At 49.8% G+C, this 18,566-nt stretch overlaps 1 protein-coding gene across 1 annotated transcript; it reads left to right on the forward strand.

The window, feature by feature from the left end:
• Positions 1-1,177: 1,177 nt before the first annotated feature.
• On the forward strand, positions 1,178-17,722 carry Fam89a (family with sequence similarity 89 member A). Its single transcript, XM_026413165.2, has 2 exons — positions 1,178-1,456; positions 16,711-17,722. Exons 1-2 carry the CDS (start codon positions 1,178-1,180, stop codon positions 16,972-16,974), a joined length of 543 nt encoding a protein of 180 aa, XP_026268950.1. The 3' UTR covers positions 16,975-17,722.
• Positions 17,723-18,566: the final 844 nt, after the last annotated feature.

Here is an 18,566-nt window from a genome sequence, read left to right on the forward strand (position 1 = left end):
ACCAGCCAACTGGAGTGATTCTGCTAGGTGCTGCAAGGTGACAATGGAAGGGATTCCCACTAGGGTGTGGATGGCAGGTCAGAATGCTTCCTGTCCTTCCCCTCCTTCACTCCCACACGGGCCAGCTAAACAGGTGAATGGATGAATACCAGATGTTTAGAAAGGCAACTAGGTAATTACTGGAAATTCTGGCTAAGGGTGGGGTGGGAATCCTGAGTGCCCTCAAATCTCTCTTTCTGGGATGGAAATGCTCACACCCAGTCTTCTCCATCCCTAGGGTCCATTCTGCAGGACCTAGGGTCATTTTTAGACCTTGGTTCTGGCTGGGCTCCATGGGTGATAGATTAAAGGGAAGAAAGTCCTTCAGGACTAGACAGTGCTTTTATGTTGGGTGTCCGAAGCTCTCAGCACACTTTGTAATTATGCTCCTACTGAATGCATTTAGGACAATCAAGTCCCTTTATAATTAGGCCCCACAATCATGGGCACTCAAGGCAGACTGTATGCTGCCGCGGTTTTTCACCAGCAGCTGGGCGGCAGCCCCCCTTCCTCGCCTTCCCTGCCTCTCACCTGGCTATAACTGCCTGTCACTTTTACTCTTCCTGGAAGGGGCAGAGCCTCTCTCCTCTCCTTTGCTGTGACGTGCTGTTTATTTTTGCCGGAGTTGACAGTTTCTGAGAGTTAATTTCTTCCCGCATTTCCTCACATTTCAATTACAATTACTCTCCTGTTCATGGCAGGACTGAAAGAATGTTTGCTGGTGTCCTGGAATTCCCAGAGTCCTGGCTGCTGCGGTGCGGGGACACTGCCATCTGTCAGAGGTCCAGCGAGCCCGTCCGAAGTATCCCTGCTTGCTCCCCTGACGTCCAGCCCGCACTCCCGCACCAGCGGCCTCCTGGGTCAGACCTGGAGCTGGGGCCCAAGCAGTCACCAGCAGCTTGCGGGCTGATCCGGGAGGAGCGGGGCGGGGTCCGGGCTGCGGGCGAGCTGGACACTGGGCGGGGTGCGCCGAGGCGGCGCGGGGCTGGACCAGGGGTGGGCGGAGGGTGGGGCCGCCGCCGAGACCAGCCGGGTTGCGGGGCGGGCACGGGGGCGGGGCCAGGCGGGGCGGGACGGGGCGGGGACCTCGGGCGCCCGGGCCTCGGCCAGGCGGCAGCGCGTGGCCGGCCACGACGGGATGAGCGGGGCTGGGGCGGCGGGCGCGGCAGGCGCGGCGCGGGGGCTGCGGGTGGACGGGCTCCCTCCGCTGCCCAAGAGCCTGAGCGGGCTTCTTCGCTCGGCGGCGGGCGGCGCGGCGGGCAGCTGGCGACACCTGGAGCGGCTGTACGCGCAGAAGTCGCGCATCCAGGACGAGCTGAGCCGCGGGGGCGCGGGCGGCCGCGGGGCGCGGGCGGCGGGGCCGCGCGCCAAGCCGCCCAACCTGGACGCCGCGCTGGCGCTGCTACGCAGGGAGATGGTAAGGGTCTGCGGGGCGCGGGCGCCGTCGGCCCGGCCGTCGAGGGAGGTGGCCCCGCCGCCCGGAAATCCGCGCCCCTCTCGCGTGTCCCCTCTGCCCACGGAAGACGCGCGCCGGAGGGGCGGCTTTTGGAGGGTAGCCTTCGTGGTGCGGCGCGAGGCTCGCCCTGGAGGCGTGGTGGCCTAGGGTCGGGGGCTGCGCAGTGGGGGACAGTTCCGGAAGGCGGGGGTGGTGCGGCCCGGGCCCTCCCCTGCGCCGGTCCCTAATCCGATTAGCCGGCGGCAGCCGGGGGCCGCAGTTGGAGGCGCGGCGCGGAGTCTGCAGACCCGAGGTTGTGGTGGTCCTACCGTCGGGGCGGAGGCCGGTGCTTCCTCGGGTGGTGTCGGGCCCGCAACAACCGGATTTAGTTTTTCTCAGACCTGGAAAGTGTAATAGGTTTTAGTGGTACAGGGTGACCACGAAAGCAGAGTAGAGATTTGGGGCAAGGAATCTCACCCTAAGCTCTCTGTCCCAGGCTTAGCCAGAGGAACTGGGACAGAAAACTCCCTCCTTTCTAATCCTCTGCCCGCCCCTCTGGTCTGTTCTTACCTCAGTCCAGTGTTCCCTCTCTTGAGCCAGGTTTCCAAAGACTGAATTTGCCAAAAAGTTGTTAGAGGAATCTTTAAGTAAGCATCTGATGTATTTAACATTTTGCTCAGGAGAGTTGAATTTATGCATAGTTTCCCAGGAGCATGTCTGTTCTGAAAAGGCTTAACTGAATTCAGAAAGCAACCTTAGCACATTGTAATCAACTAGATATTGTCCCACTCTGCAGCTGGCATTGAAGTGATTTCTGATTCTAAAGATTCCCTAAGCTTTTTACTGAACACTTGTGTTCCACACCAACCACTTTCATTTATTAACAGACATTAAGTGACACTGGTATGACTGCATTTTAATGAGACATAGGGGCACCTCTGTGTTTACAGCCTGAACTGTCACTTAGCAAAGCCCCTGGGTTAAAGGAAGACCCACCCTGGTGTTGAAGTTCCTTTCTTGAATGGGAGGCAGGAAAGGCTCAGGGCCACTCCTCTTTAAAGCTCTGGTTTGTAAACATGCTCCCAGGGGAGTCATGCTGTGGTGGCTTGGGAGCCCACTGGCCATTCTGGAAAGTACTTTCCAGGTCCCTCCTGGTGTGACTGAAGTACAACTCAACCTCATGATTATGCCTTGGACCAGAGCTCCTCTCCTAATGAACAGCTCTCTCTAGTCTGTCTGATATTTAGCTATGATTAGGTTAGGTATTTCAAGAAATGTCAGAAGGTCTTTAAAAGTACTGTCTTGGGAGCTTTTAAAGAGGTTTACTGACCTGGGGCAGTGGGGTCCCAATGGCCGACTCATGCTAAGGCTCCACTGGGGAGTTCTTGCCAAACAAGAAAGGGAGTTCACTCCTGAATCATCTGCAGAATGTCTGTGTTGATCCATTTAATTTGAAGGCCTGAGGTCAAAGCTGTGACAAAGGACATAATTGGATGTCTTGGGAGAATGTGACCAAATGCTTGAGGGAAAAGCCCCTTGCAAGCACAGAAAGGAGGTGGAGGTTGGGGAATGGAGAGGGCTTCTTTTCAGGAGGATTGCAGCCCTGGAGGTGTGGGGGGCCTGGCCACAGGGGAGAGGAGCCCCAGGAAGGTGGCAGTAAGCTGGCACTTGTGAGCTGCAGTTGGAGGAGAGAGTGCTCAGAAGCAGGAGGGCACCCTCCTGGCTGCACTTGGAGGGTGCAGGAGGCTGAGCTAATCCTGGGAGGCTCCTGGGGAGATGGCTCAGGTGTGCATAGGAGGGTTGACTTCTACCAGAAAACAATTCTGTGGGAACCACTATTTGGAAGCAGAAGCTGCAGGAATTGCAGATAAAGTGTTAGGGTCTGGAAAGGTGATAAAAAGGAACCAAAGATGACAAGCTTTTTAATGGAAAGTGTAGTTAAGCAAAACAATGAAAAATTACAGTCATAGCACTGATTGATGATTGTTGCTAATATTTTGGGATATCGCCTGTATAGGTAAAATATTAGTGCTTTCTGTACATTGTTTTCCTACTCGATCCATATAATTTTCCATAGAATTGGTACTTAAAGTCTATTTTATATTAAAAAGAAGAAATGAGGTGCTAACCCTACTTCCCATAAGCTCACAGGTCCCTTTAGGTCTGCAGGGCTCCAAGGCCCTGTTTAATTGTGGTATTGTACTGTCCACACACTAGGATCACCTTGTGCTCGCCAGTGTGTTTTGGGAGGTACCTTTTGCAAACATTCACCAGGCCACATCTTTGTATGGCAGCAGTAGGAGCCACTTGAACCTTGGAACGCACCGCTCCCAGGGATAGTTTGGAGGAGTGGCTGCTTCTTTTTTTTGTTGTTGTTGTTTTTAGATACTTTTATTTCTTCAAATTTGTTATTTATCAGGAGTGACTGAAATAAAAAATTTTCTGGGGAAAGGTGGCAGGCCATTGTGTCAGTGTGTTAGGCGTTTGAGAGTTTCCGTGTGGAGCTGGAGGTGCAAGGGAAGACCTAGGCCTGGGTATTGCTGAAGAACTGGTGGCGGCTGAGTGAGCAAATGAAATCTCAGAGGAGAGACAGGGATGCCGTGGGTGGAGCCTGGGGAGCTGGTTCCTGGGCTGAGAAGGTAGGGCTCGCCTGAGTGGCAGAGGGCTCTGACCCATGCTGGGTGACACCTTGAGCTGCTCAGGGTGGTGGTTTCTGCTCCAAGTTCCACCACTCCCTGTTCCAGCTATCTTACATCTGTGACTTCTCTATCACTGAGACATTGAGCTGTCCAGAAGGACCCATTTGGAAAGCTTTAAGGGCCAAATGGTTGCTGCCCTATAACAGCAATAACTGAAAAGACACTCTGGAAAATATTTGCTGTTATTTTTACACTAGAGAATATTTTAGGTCACTTTCAACATGTCACTGGGTGAATGTCTATAAGGTACTCTGGAAGATTTGAGGACACGTTAAAGAGCCTCTGACACCTGGTGGTATGGCATCTTTATGGCAATGTGGTGAAGACTCTAATAATAATAGAACTGCAACCTGCACTAGCTTTTGAAAAAGGAGAGTCTTATGAAAGGTCTGGACGTGTTCAGAGAAAGACTGGACCCGCTATCCACTGAGGTGTTCTCTTCGCCTCCCCCTGCTACTGTAGTTCTTCCTCTGGAACCTGACCCTTGACAATGTCCATGGTCAGTTTTGGCCACAGTTTAGGACAGGACCATGTGGACAGGACAGGATACTGCATAGGACCAGTTTGTACAAGCTGCAATAGGACGTGAGGCAGCCTGGACAGCCTGGGCCAGCTGCGAGGAATGAGGCCAGGAGGGGATGTTCTTAATGGAAGCTGTGTGGACAGGACCATGTGGACAGGACTGTGTGGACAGGACTGGGTACTGGGCTATGTGGACAGGACTATGTAGACAGGACTGTATGACAGGTCTGAGGACTGGGCATTCCCCAAAGATAGGCCCTCAGATAAGGTCATAGGAATATAATCTGAAGATTTGAGGCTCCAAAGGATTGAAAAGCTTCTCTGTGCCTCTGTACACTCGTGTCTGCTCCCTCCCCACCTGTAGGGTACTGGACAGTCTGCTCCTGGATTCACAGCCTTCCCCCTTTCTGCCACATGTCAGGGTCACAGTGCTCCCAACAGCCACAGCCCAGCCTGCGCTGGTTCTGATGGGTGTTGCTGTAGCTCTCTGGGGTCAGGTGGGCAAGGATATTTAGAGCAGGCTGGAGGAGGGAACCCTGGCCTTCCTGGGTCACACCCACCATGCAGCAGCAGGACCAACATGAACTTCACAAGACACCGACTCCCTCTGAGAAGCCATTTTCACAATCCCATGGGGGAAACTGCACATGTACACTGCAGACCTCGTGAGCAGGCAGCCAGCCCTGAGGCTGGCGGCAGAGGTCTGCCCCTTTCCAGTGCCACCCTTTAGCAAGAGTCCCACCTCCATCTGCACTTTCCCGTGAAGATTGTGGGTTCCTTCCGTGCTCCTACCTGCAGATGCTCAACACTGGGATTGTCCTTGAGGTGGTGCTCTGCCTCAGATGCTGGAGGCAGGAAGTCCCTAAGCCTGCCTTACTGGCTACAGCATTCACTAAGACATGTGGCCTATTCTGTTTTGGGGAATACTGTGTTCCCTTCCTTGATTGGTCCTAAGAGCCACAGATGGCCTGTCTTGCAGTTGTGGGCGTTCTGAATCTCCATTTGTGTGTGTTGCAGGGAAGGGCCTGGGGAGCAGGGAGAGTATTTGTCCTCTGACCAGAGCTCCCCAGTTGAGGAGGGTGAGCTCTGGGACTGCAGAATGCCTGGCCTGTCCCTGCCAGTAGCCCATATGCCAAGGGAGAAGGTGATGAGGGAGGGAGAGGATGGGGACCGGATGACTGGAGATTAGAAATGCAGAGAAGGGTGTCTGGCATGTTCCTGAGTGCTTGACTAGATTGATGAGACGGGTGAACAAAAGTCTTGTTTTTATTTCCAATAAGGTCAACACTGACAAGTATGACCTATATAACCACAGGAGGGTCTTTGGGACCCTCAGTTGTAGTTAGAATTGGAGGTAAAATACCCAAGTTAAACAGGAGGACATTTAAATCCCTTGCTATCTGTACATCTGAAGTTTGTTACTATAGCACATCATGTACCTGAAGAAGGGACTTAAGAGAATGATCACAGTGACCTGAGGGTTGGAGAGATGGGCCTCACATTCTATTGTGAAGGGCAGTTTTGTAAAACTTAGGAAACTGAGTGTGTGCCCTTTAATTTCATTTCCTTTTAAAGCCCTAAAGTGGCTTCTACTGAATAGCAAGTCAGAGTTGCAAGGGGGCTTTAAATATGGGTAACTGGGGTCTGTAGCACAATTACCTTGTCTTCCTGCTACCTGTGGACTCTTCCATCAGCAGGGACATACGGTTGCCCTGGGATTAAGAGTCGTCTAGGTCCATTGGCCTGATCAGTGGGCTTCATTCTTGCCATCATCACACACATTTTAAAGCTTCTACAGATTAGAGGCTGGGCCTGGGAGGGATCAGGAGGATGACGACATCCTTCTCCCTCCTTGCCTCCGCACAGATATCTCACTTTTCCAAATGTGTCTCACAGAGGTGGTCACATGAGTGAGGAGCAGTACTTGTAGGTTGGTGCATATTGGTGGTTTCTTTTAATAATAGTCAAGTAGTGACAGTGCTGAACAGTTGCTGAAAACACCATGGAGACATTCTCATGTAAGGACCTAGAAACAGTGCTCACAGTGGAAGTGTAAGCTATGGGACAGGTCCCACAAGTTTGTACCTGTGGTACAGCAGCCAGAATCCAAAGTAGACATGCAGGGTACCTTAAGGGACAGGCCTGCAGTGCTACAGGTGGGTATCTTTAGAACAGGGGTTCTTAGTATGTGGTCTGGGGACTCCTGGGAGTTTCTGAGGTCCTTGCAGGGGTCCATGAGTCAGTTGTGGTCATGGTGACAAATGTGGCTTTTTTGTTCTCATCTGAGGACATGCACTAGCACTTGGAAGATGAGTGTAATTTGGCTAACCCATTTCCACATTTTTCATATGACTTGTGCTAGATACTCCAACGTCCACTCAGAGCGCAAGACTGGTGGTTTCAGTGTAGCAGGATGGAAGTTGGTTGGAGTTCACAGTCCCCCGCTGGCATAGAGAAACACAGAAAGGCAGTTAGAGGAGGCTGTTACATGGATGCTTCTTTCTTCTCACACACACACACACGCACACGCACACGCACACGCGTGTGCACACTGGGCCAGATTTTCTTCATTTATTTCGACCAGAACACGTGTCCCAGAGGACCAAATGAAGAAGCAGATGAGCTGGACATTAAAAAGTATTTACAAAAATGTTACTGTTTATAAAGATTATGAACATGTGCTGGGTTTGGTAGCATGTGATGGGTTTATTATTTTTAATGGATTAATAAGTATTTTATATGAAGACACAAATTGGTGTGAATATACTTTATATACAACCAGAGATATGAAAAATTGTTCTCTATATGTGTAATAAGAATTGTAATACATTCCACTGTCATATATAAATGAAAAATTAATTTAAAAAAAATTCAAATATTTTTCTAAAAAAAGAATTATGTTGTATGTAACCCAGTGATTTTTTAAATTATATATGCAGTATAATTTTTTTTGATCCCAAAGTAATCTGCCCTGTAATTGTGGCTACTACTTTTGTACTATTTGTTCTGTTCTTTAAGTAATCACCAATAATCTGCATTTTAAATTGCCAGTTTATGGTCTTCATAGATATACTTGCATTTTTTCTCTGTTAATTTTCATCTTTATCCTGTAAATTTTGGGAAAGTCTTTCAAATTGTTCCCCATATTATCTCATCAATAATTTACTTTATATTTCTATAAAATTACTTTTATATTATTTCCTAAATGTTTTTCAGATCCATATAATAGATCATTTTTGGAATTAATGTTTTCCTTTGAATCTTTTGTATATTGTTCAATATACTCGATTCTGCATTATATTTTCGTAAGTTCTAGGTTATCTGTGTATTTTTTCTTTTAATATGAATTTAATTGCAATCTCTTAAAGATTAGCAACAGATAGAATAAGAAATAAACATAAAAAAAAGGTATAGTAAAAAAAATGGCAGTTGCTTTTCTCTCTGTCTAGGACAGAAGGAAAGGAAGCAGGCTTATTTGTGCTGCCATTGGAGATAACAAGAGGGGCTTATGAGGATCCTGTCCTGTGTCTCTGGACGCCATAATTATATCTCTATATATTCTTATGAGGGTGCTACCTTATCTTGAATAATGTAACTTAAAAGTGAGTTTTGAAATTTGGAAAAGTGAGTCTTCCAACTTTGTTTCTCTCTGTCAAGACTTTTGTGTTGTTCTCTTGTCTCTTGAATTTCTAAATGAATTTTAATGCAAGCTTCTCATACACAAAGTATGGTGAAAATTCTTTATACAAAAAGTTAGGTGAAAATTCTATAGTAAATACACTGAATCTGCAAATCAAACAAAAAAAAAAGTGTTTTAAAGCTTCTCTATTTTAATTTCCACTAAGGTGAATATCGATAGGTATAACTCTATCAAAGAAAATCAGGTGTAATTCACATAAATGAAAGCATTTGGAGACCCTGAATAATTTTGGAGAGTGGGATGGGTTCCCAAGACCAAAACATTTGAAATCTACTTCATAACGAAGATTGGGAAAAGGCTGGTTCCTATGATTAATGAACCATTTGAGCTTTTTTTTTTTTTTTTTTTTTTTTTTTTTTTTTGTGGTGCTGAGGATCAAACCCAGGGCCTTGTGCATGCAAGGCAAGCACTCTACCAACTGAGCTATATCCCCAGCCCCCATTTGAGCTTTTAGTGCAGTGAAAAGGTTTTATATTTGTAATCAGAGAAAAGCAAAAGAATGTACAAAGACATTTGTTGAAGAAAATGGCAGGGGCTGCAGTTGTGGCTCAGTTGTAGAGAGCTTGCCTAGGATGTGTGAGGCATGGGTTTGCTCCCCAGCACCACATTAAATAAATAAATAAATAAATAAACAAACAAAGGTATAGTAAAAAAAAAAAAAGGCAGTTGCTTTTCTCTCTGTCTAGGACAGAAGGAAAGGAAGCAGGCTTATTTGTGCTGCCTTTGGAGATAACAAGAGGGGCTTATGAGGATCCTGTCCTGTGTCTCTGGACGTCATCAACCTAAGTCAGCAAGCAGAAAGGCCCACAGATGGGGTAGGGGTGTGACAAACTCTGAGTTTGTCCTAATTTGGGGGCTCAGTCACCCTGGCTTCTCTCGTCTGAATCACCATGGTTCTTCTCAGGCTAGTCCCACCCTGGTGGATGACATGTCCACAGGAAGTGAAGCTGACCAGGGGACGTCCGTGTGCTTCCACCTATGGGAGCAGGCTGCAGTCGTGGAGTCCCAGGGGAATGCAGGGCAACCAGGCGTTTGTTTCTAACCAGTGTCGGTGGCTGGGTCAGTAGTCCTTCCCTGCTACATCAACACCAGTCAAGTCCTCCTCTTTGCTCTCCTTTTCTAAACAGTACATAGGTCAACACCCTTCTGTCAACCCTAGTTTACCAGGAATCAGATTACCACCAGGCAGGGCTCCGCCTCCTTCAGTCACAGTCCAGTCCTGTGGACATACACTGGGCACCTGGATTAGATTTTGAGCATTTGCTACATCTTTTCCTAAACCATCTGTGTATGCTTTCTCATTCATCGAATTTCTAAAAGGTAATAGTAAAGGGTCTCTCGTTGTAAGTTAATACCTGTAGAAAATCTAGAAAATTCAGAAAAACCAAAAGTAAAAATTGCAGTGATCCCAGCAGTTTGCAGAAGTCCTGCTAGCCTTGGGGCTTCTTGCTTCGGGTCTTCCTACAAGTGGACCAGGGTCCTGCAGATCTGGGGTAGCTCCTGCTCTGCTGCTGACTGGCCACAGGCCAGGGTCCATCTTACTAGAATCAGAACTGCCTCATAGGACAAGGACGAGGAAGATATATTGCTGTACAATGGAGACTTTTTTTTCTCTCCAACAAAACCTTAGCTGATTCAAAGATATGGCATATTTTCAAGGCTTTGGATAGATACAGCCACTCAGTTCTCCAAAAAGGGCTTGTAGTACTTGGTCCTGCTAGCTGTGTGTGTTCACTGTGTGTTTTCTTATTATTAGTAGTAGTTTTAAACTCAAGAGAAATGTGCTTGTTGGGAAAAAGGCTAAGCAGTGCAGAGGCTGTAACAGGGACAAGTGAGGCTTCTTCACCCAGTGCCACATCTCGGAAGTCCTGACACAGCTTACACGTGTGTACGTACGTGTGAGCCCTACACGTGCCCCTCTGTAGTGGCCTGTGGGCCTGGACATGCTCCTCAGCTGCAACCCACAGACGGAACTTGCCCCTCTGGCATGGTGCCTTAATGTGGGTGTATGGTTGTGCCAGCCTCTGGACCTGGCGATTGCAGCGTGGGTGGAGGAGTCATGGAGAGGGTGGGTTCCCGGTGTGACCCGCTGAGTCCAGCTGTCACTTCACCAGTTGCTGCCATCTCCTGGTGTGCTGGCCTCAATTCAACTCCACTGTGTTGGGGAAGAAGTCTCTTGTTTGTATCTCTTAAATACAAATATGAATTGCCCCAACTTTTATTTTTAGTTTTTTTTCTAAAAGACACCTTAAAGTTTTTCTTTAATTTTTTTTTTTAGTTGTAGATGGACACAATACCGTTATTTATTTTTATGTGGTGCTGAGGATCGAACCCAGTGCCTCACGTGTGCAAGGGAGGCGCTCTACTGCTGAGCCACAACCCCAGCCTGAGTTGTTGTGGCTAAATGATAGAGTGTCCCCTGTCTGGGTTTAATCCTGGTCCTGGAAAAAGAAAAAATAAAAATCTTCCTTTTAGAGGTCCTCTCGTCTAAACCTTGTCGCCTAGTGGCAGTGTCTCTACTGTGTCTTTCACAAGCTGGGAAGAACCCCTGCCCCCTGCAGCCCTGGAAGTGTTAAGAGACCTGTGGGGACCCTAGCTGGGAGTCACTTCCTGCCTGAAGCACACTCCTGTTGGAGCCTGTGCCACAGCGAGGAGGCAGGAGTCTTGCTCAGAACGGTGGGGCCTGATCGTGGGAATTCTGTGGCTGAGGAGCCTCCTGTGGTCAAGGCAGTCGGGTGAAGGGAGCCCCACGTGGAAGTGGAGAGAATGGCCAGGAAGGAAGCAGGAAGCCTGGACAGGAAAGAGGAAGGACGCTAGCAGCTTGCAGCAGTGGATGCTAATTGGTTGTCCCATCTTGGAGTCTGGAATTAAGGATGTATATTGCAGAGTCTGACAATTCTGTATTTTTCTTTTAATGAGCCTTTCTGAAATTCAAAGCTTATGCTTTCAGAAAAGAGCTGTATTTTCCGAATCCAGCTGTGGATGAGGGCAGTGCTTCCCCCCCAGTAGCTAGGACTGCACTGTGTCCATGGGCTAGATTTTGGGCAAGTTCTTGCTCTGGGCTGTTCGTTTCCTGTAGTTTGCTCCTGGGATGGCCCTCTCTCCCCTCTTGTGCCCCAGACCTCTGCTGGAGGAATCTTGGCATCTGCTGCTCAGGCAAGAGGTGTTCTTTGATGCCATGCAAACTGTGCGGGCACTCAGAGGCTGGATGCTCTCTATAGGAGCACCTCGGGGTGCACTGGGCACAGAGGGCTTCCTCTTCAGCTGATGCTTCTATGACTGCCTGGGGGTGTGGCCAGGATCTCTGCACAGCCCATGGTAGGACTGGCCAGGCTGCTTCTGCAGCCATACAACCTGAGCTCTCTATAACCGGCTGTACACTGAGGCACCTGGTATCTGCATGTCCATGCTTCGAGCTCCAGGCTGGTGGCTGAGGACTCCCAGAAGGATGTGAGTCACTTCCTTAAAGCAGCTTGTCCTGTGGCAGGAGGAAGGAGACCCATCTGCACACCTGGAGCATAAGGTGGAGAACCAGGAATGCCCCAAGACATCCCAGGAGGAAAGGGCTGAATACTGGCTGAGCCAGTCACTAGCAGCGGGGTGCCGCTGCTGGGCCAGGTGGTCCCAGAGGCTCTGGCTTGTGTGGAGCGGACACCTGGGGCTAGTCTGGGTGAAGGGGCCTCAACCTGACTGGTGCATGTGGTGCAGTGGCAAGTAGGGACACAGCCGAAGAGTCATCTGACCGTGATGGAACGCTGCCCAGCGAGTTCCCGCTCCCTGAGAAGATGGAGTGACCTTGTTCAGCAGCCAGCAGGAGATGTTCTGACAAGAAATCAGGGCTGCCCCCATAGCTATTTCTAAGGATTTCTGCTAAGTCAGAGAAGTCTGGGTGCCTGGAGACGTTGCAGGGTGTGTGTGTCCTTGCTGGTGGCCCAGTGCTTGGCGCGTGGTCACCTGTGTTGCAGGTATGGACAGGACGGACCTGCATTCCTAGGCCAGTGTCCCACCCATGACAGGGCAGCTTTGAGTCATCTGGTACTATGGCACTGAGAAGTCCCGGCACTGTCCTCTGCTTCCAGCTCACTGCTGCCGGCCCACTCGGGGCTCCGGGAAGACCTTGGAAAGCCTAGAACCACCAAGAACCACACCTGTGTCACAGGAGGGGAAAGGCAGAGCCTTCACTCTCCAAGGGGCCGTCTTGCCTTGGAGCCCAGGCACCTGCCTCTCCCAAGCACACCAGGTACCCTGGGAGGGTGGAGGTCAGCACGCTACTGGTGATCCTGGGTGACTCTGGTCTGCCCTGAGGTGGGAGTAGAGTCTCGCACCCTTACCCTGATGGTGTCAGAATCACTCAGTGGAAGCAAGCCTTGTCCCTAGTCTCTGGGTGGGTGTGGTGTTGCTGAAGTTCCATTGTTCCCTCATACTAGCCCTAGAAGAGGTCAGTGCTCTGGGGCTTGCCGAGTCAGGATCTGTGTGCAGGGCTTGTATCTTGAAAGGAATCTCCGGAAGCAGGAGCCAGTTTGGAGGAAGGACTTGGTGGTCAGCAGACCAGAGCATCCTGTGAAAGTAGTGGCAGGACCCAAGGTACCTAGTTTGGAGAGATGAGTTAGCTGGTCTGTTAGGTGTAAGGGTGTGGACTGAACCCCGCCTCCGGGTATTTAAAGGGTGGATAGGAGAGAGCAACAGGGTGGTACCTAACACCAGGGTGCTGGAGACAGGACCCAGCACAGCAGGGCTGTTGGAGGCCTCGACTCGCTCGGAGGGTCGGCGTGTGGAGTCAGAGGCAGAACATCCAGGTCCTTTCAGACCGGGGTCTTCAGGTACCATGTTGCTGGTGATTTTTATCCTGTTTGCTACGCTGACCGTCTCCTGCCCAGGGTGGCCCAGGGCACTTCTGGGTGCCCGGGCTCCTTTCCCACCCAGTGCTGCTGCTCTGCTCTGCTGGTAGAGCTGCACATAACACGCCTGCCTCATCACAGTAGGAGGGCAGGGCTGTGCACTCTGTCCACTGTTGGCAGAGTGCCAGCGGGCAGTCTTTAGTCTGCTCTTCTGCTCTTTGTAGCCTCAAATGCCATCCTGGGAGCAGCGTAAATGTCAGTGGCTCAGGAAAGACAGAGGCCTTTGTGTGGAGATGCTGGTTCTTGGCTGGGATGGGTATCGGTCACCGGTGAAGCTCCAGGCCAGCACCGCTCTTCCTGACGGGTATGCACACCCAGGCTTCAGTAAGGAGGGCAACCTACCGTGTCTGACCCAGATTTGGGGGGCTTGGTGCCCCCAGGCTTGCCATTGGCTCACCTGGGAGGCTGCCTGAGGGCAGGTAGCCACTGGGTGGAGCCGCTTCTTATGACAATTTACCCAGGCACTGGGTCTCATATTTACAGACCCACTGAGGGTGTGGACTTAAGCAGAGCCCCTGAGAAAGACAGGACTGGGCCTGGGGGAGGCTTCTCCAGGAGTTCTAGGCCCACGAGGTGCCAGAGTGACAGCAGGACGGCCTGTCTGAAAGTCTAGAAGGTTGCCCTTGGGGCTGGGCAAACACAGCTCCTTTCTTATAACTTTTTCTGTACGGGGTTGGACCCAGGGCCTTAGGCACATGAGGGTAGACAAGTGCTCCAACACTGAACTACGTCCTCTGCCCTTTTTATTTTATTCAAGATAGGGTCTTGAATAAAGACCCAGGCTGGCCTCCAACTTGCAATCTTCCTTCCGTAGTCTCCCCGGAGCTGGGATAGGTGTGCATCCCCACAGCTACAGTGCTATGTCTGGTCTATTCAGAAGCCAGCCAGTATTTGCCTGGTGGCTGGGAGTGATTGAAGGGCGTAAAGAATGACCTTCAGTTTAACACCCAATCTCATCTCAAGAATATCGATTTTTAGGGCTGGGGATGTGGCTCAAGCGGTAGCGTGCTCGCCTGGCATGCGTGTGGCCCGGGTTCGATCCTCAGCACCACATACAAACAAAGATGTTGTGTCTGCCGAAAACTAAAAAATAAATATTGAAATTCTCTCTCTCTCTCTCTCTCTCTCTCTCTCTTTCTCTCTCTCTCTCTTTAAAAAAAAAAAAGAAAATCGATTTTTAACTGGGCTCCAGCTTCCTTTATGAAAGTCAGACTCTTACCTGGAGAATCTCGTGCTGGGTAAGGAAGCCATTTTTGCATGCCATCTGCCTCTTTGTGGGCAATGTCCATGTGTAAGGGGCCTTAGCATGCAGGAGGTGTCTGTTAACGGGGACTGGACTTCATATAGACCTCCCAGCAGAGTCCAAGTAACTGGACTGGGAGTGAGAGAGGATGCAGGGCTCCCCTGCTTTATGCATCCTTAGGGCTGTCCCCTAGGTGTGGTCAGCGTCGCCCATGGCTTCCAGCGGCCCCAGCTGCTGAATGGAGCCAGTATGGTTCCTGTATGGTTCCTGAGCACACTGAGGATTCAGGTGTACTGGGCTCCCCTGCATTTTCAAGCACATGAAGAGCTTCTGTCTTGGATTGATAGAAATGGTTCCTTTCCTACCCTAGCTGCCTTCCCTGGGTAGGCAGTGGGAAGGGAGGAACTTGAAGATAAATAAGTATGTGTCCCTTATTCAGTTACCACTTTTTTTTTTTCTTTTGGTACTGAGGATTGAATTGAACCCAGGGGTGCTTAACCACTGAGCCACATTCCCAGCCATTTTGTTTTTTTGGTGCAGGAGATTGAACCCAGGGCCTCGTGCATGCGAGGCAAGTGCTCTACCAACTGAGCTATGTCCCCAGCCCCCCAGCCCTTTTTTAAAAAACATATTTTTTTTAGCTGAGTTGCTGAGGCTGGCTTTGAACTCATGATCCTCCTGCCTTAGCCTCCCGAGCTGCTGGGATTCCTGGTGTGTACCGCTGTCCCCAGTCACCACTTCTTTTTGTGGAACGTGTTTCCAGGAGAAGCTGTCAGCTGCATCTTACCAGGCTGCTGCTTTTTAAAAAAATTTTTCATTTTCTTTTTAGATATATGTGATGGTATTTTGACATACTATACATACATGGAGTATATTTTACTCTAATTAAGATCACATTCTTGTGATGTACATGATGTGGAGTTACACTGGTTGTGTATTCGTGTATAAACATAGGAAAGTTATGTCTAATTTTTTTATAATATATTTATATTTTATATTTTTATTTTTATATTTATGTGGTGCTGAGGATCGAACCCAGTGCCTCATACATGAGAGGCAAACACTGTACCACTGAGCCATAACCCCAGTCCCTATAAAATATATTTTTAATATCTTTATTTTTACTTATTTATATGTGGTGCTGAGGATCAAACCCAGGGCTTCACACATGGTAGGGGGGAGGGCTCTACCTCTGAGCTACGACCCCAGCCCAAGTTATATCTAATTAATTCCACTGTCTTTCCTATTCCTGTCCCCTCTCTTCCCTTTATTACTCTTTTGTCTAATCCAATGAACTTCTGTTCTTTACTCCCTACCTTATTCACATATCAGAGAAAAATTCAGCCTTTAGTTTTTTGGGGGATTGGCTTATTTCACTAAGCATGATTGTCTCTGGATCATTCATTTACCATAAAAAGTCATAAAGTCATTCTTTTTGCCTGTGTATGTGGAGGGGGGAGTACCAGGATTGAACCAGGGCACAGGAAAACCGAGCCACATCCCCAGACCAATTTTGTAGTTTATTTAGAGATAGGGTCTCACTGAGTTGCTTAGCTCCTTGCTTTTTGCTGAGGCTGGCTTTGGACTTGCAATCCTGCCTCAGCCTCCAGAGCTTTTGGGATACAGGCTGTGTTCCACTGCGCCCAGCTCAAAGTCATTCTTTTTTATGGATGAGTCATATTCCATTGTTACTGGATTTCTTCATGGTCAGCCAGTTGTTTGGGGAGGGATCCCACAACTCTGGAGCAGCGGGTGTCTGGCCTCCAAGGGTCCTCTTGTAAACCTGGGGCTGAGCTGGTTTGGAGGTGGGTGCTGCAGGGTGGCTGCATTCCAACCCCGGGAGCTGTGACTTCGGTGCTCAGATCCTAACATACTGACAGGGAAAGCAGACGAGGATCTTCTGAGTCTGGTGGCTGGGAGGAAATGACCTGTGGCTTGGTGTGCCTGGTGCAGCCAGCTGGAGTGCCACAGCAAACTCCGAAGGCTGGGCTCACCACCTCACAGTGGTGTTTCTCCCCAGGCTGTGGATGGGCCTGACACAGGAAGGTGTTCTCCAAACTGGAGACCCCAGTCTCCGAGAGATGTGGCTCTGTTTCTGTGTGGGAGGACTGAGCTGGCCTCGGCAGATAGCTGACCGGGCGTGCTGACTTGTTTTGCCTCCTGCCTTCCCTTAGGTTGGCCTCCGGCAGCTGGACGTGTCTTTGCTCTGCCAGCTATACAGCCTCTACGAGTCAATTCAGGAGTACAAGGGTGCGTGCCAGGCGGCCTCCAGCCCTGACTGCACGTGTGCACTGGAGAACGGCTTCTCTGACGAGGAAGAAGAGGGTTTCCAGGACCAGAGCTCCCTCCGTGAAGGCCAGGATGGAGGCCCTCCTGGGAGCCTGCCCCTGCCTGTGCCCCACCTCTCTGGCAGTGACTGGATTCTAGAGTCCATCTAGGGCCTCGGGTGGTGGTGGCTTCAAACTGGACCCACTGTCAGCATCTGCTGCTCTTCTTGCAAGAATGTGTTAGCCTGTCCACTGTGGACAGTCCTTGGCCATGTGGGACTTCGAGGGGAGTCCATTGCTGCGCAGTGGTGATCTGCTTGGGTGACCCCGAGGTGCTGAGAATGCTTTGGCAGCTTGTGCTGGGTGCAGACACCCCTGCTGGAGGTTCTTGGGACAAGAGGCCCTGCAGGAGGCCTGAGTCACTCCTTACAGACAGGTCACTGGCATCTCCTCCATGAGGGTCATGCTTCCAGTTGGGGATGGATGAAGCCATTCCTCTGCCCTTCCCCAGACTAGTCAGCGGCACTTCTTGCTGTTTAACAAGTGGTGGAGCCTCTTTGTTCAGCTTTATTTTCATGCCGCATCACTGATGGTCCAGGTAACTCCACGGAAGCCTTTTGTCAAGAAGGCAAACATTTTCGCCTCAGCCATCATGGCGTTCTCGCAGCCTGCTAGAACTTGGCCATTTTGTCCCTCTGGTGTAGGAGGAAGGAAGATAATACCAAGATACATTGAATGGGAAAAAAACAAACCTGGGCAGGCCAGTGTTTGCATAGTCCCTGGATGGTGACTGTGTTCATTTTAAATGACCCTGAACATAAACTAGTATGTGGGAAAGCAAACACTGTCCCCTCCAAACAGTGGTTACCTTGAGCCTTCATATATTTATTAAAATGCTTTTTGAGAACTATGCTGTTAAACACGAGGATAAAATGCTCAAACTGTGTTGTGTGTTACTTTGTTCTCAATGCAGAATCCAATGCAAAATCCCCTTTCATGACCAGAATGCTAGTCAAAACAAACATGTGGAAAGAAAAGCAGTGTTTCTTGCTGTTAAATGCATCTCGAAACAGCTTCCATCCTCTGTCAAGCTTCAGCAGCCCTCTTATTAGTAACAGGCCGCCATCTGCAGCAAGGTCTGGACTTTGTCCAGTCCCCTGCCTTCTTCCTTCCAGTGTGATGAGTGCTCACCGGTGCCTCCTTCAGGATGATACTGGGAAGTACAGCCTGACTTAGGAGCAGAGCATGCCAGGCCTCAGGAACTGGGCCACACTGGCAGAGGGCACCCTGCTCAGTTCCTCTGCTGACAGTAGTTACTGTGAAGGGTGCCAGTAAGCTGCCTTCACCCTTTGACAAGATGATTCTGCAGGGACAGGAAGTCAAAAGCAGCAGGTCCAGTCACCTGTGGGATCCTATTTATCTGAGGCTGGCCCTTCTTTACCATGAGTTAGCACTTAGGTCAGCCGGACCATGTTGAGGGTCAACTGGGAAGCTTCAACAAGACTGTGCGGGCTTTGGCAGCACCCCTTGGCACCCATGGTTCCTTGGCAGGTGGTGCCTGTGCATCTGTGTGTCTCTGGGGACGGAGCTCCTCTGCCACCTCTGGAGGGAACCGGAGCCTATCCCCTGGAGGGCAGTGCTCCAGTGCAGAGGGGCAACCCATGGACACTCATTTATCTTAAGTGGACTGGGATCACCAACATGCCACCTTTGTTTCCAAAGTTATTTAATTCTGCTTTATAAAAAGTCACACAACACAATAA

Source organism: Urocitellus parryii, chromosome 9 (assembly GCF_045843805.1).
Source record: "Urocitellus parryii isolate mUroPar1 chromosome 9, mUroPar1.hap1, whole genome shotgun sequence".
Classification (NCBI taxonomy): Eukaryota; Metazoa; Chordata; class Mammalia; order Rodentia; family Sciuridae; genus Urocitellus; species Urocitellus parryii.

Excerpts from the sequence above, each read along its gene's own strand:
- Fam89a (XM_026413165.2), top strand. The coding sequence starts at position 1,178 with ATGAGCGGGGCTGGGGCGGCGGGCGCGGCAGGCGCGGCGCGGGGGCTG. Across the intron at positions 1,457-16,710 it reads CGCTGCTACGCAGGGAGATG|GTTGGCCTCCGGCAGCTGGA; the intron begins GTAAGGGTCTGC and ends GCCTTCCCTTAG.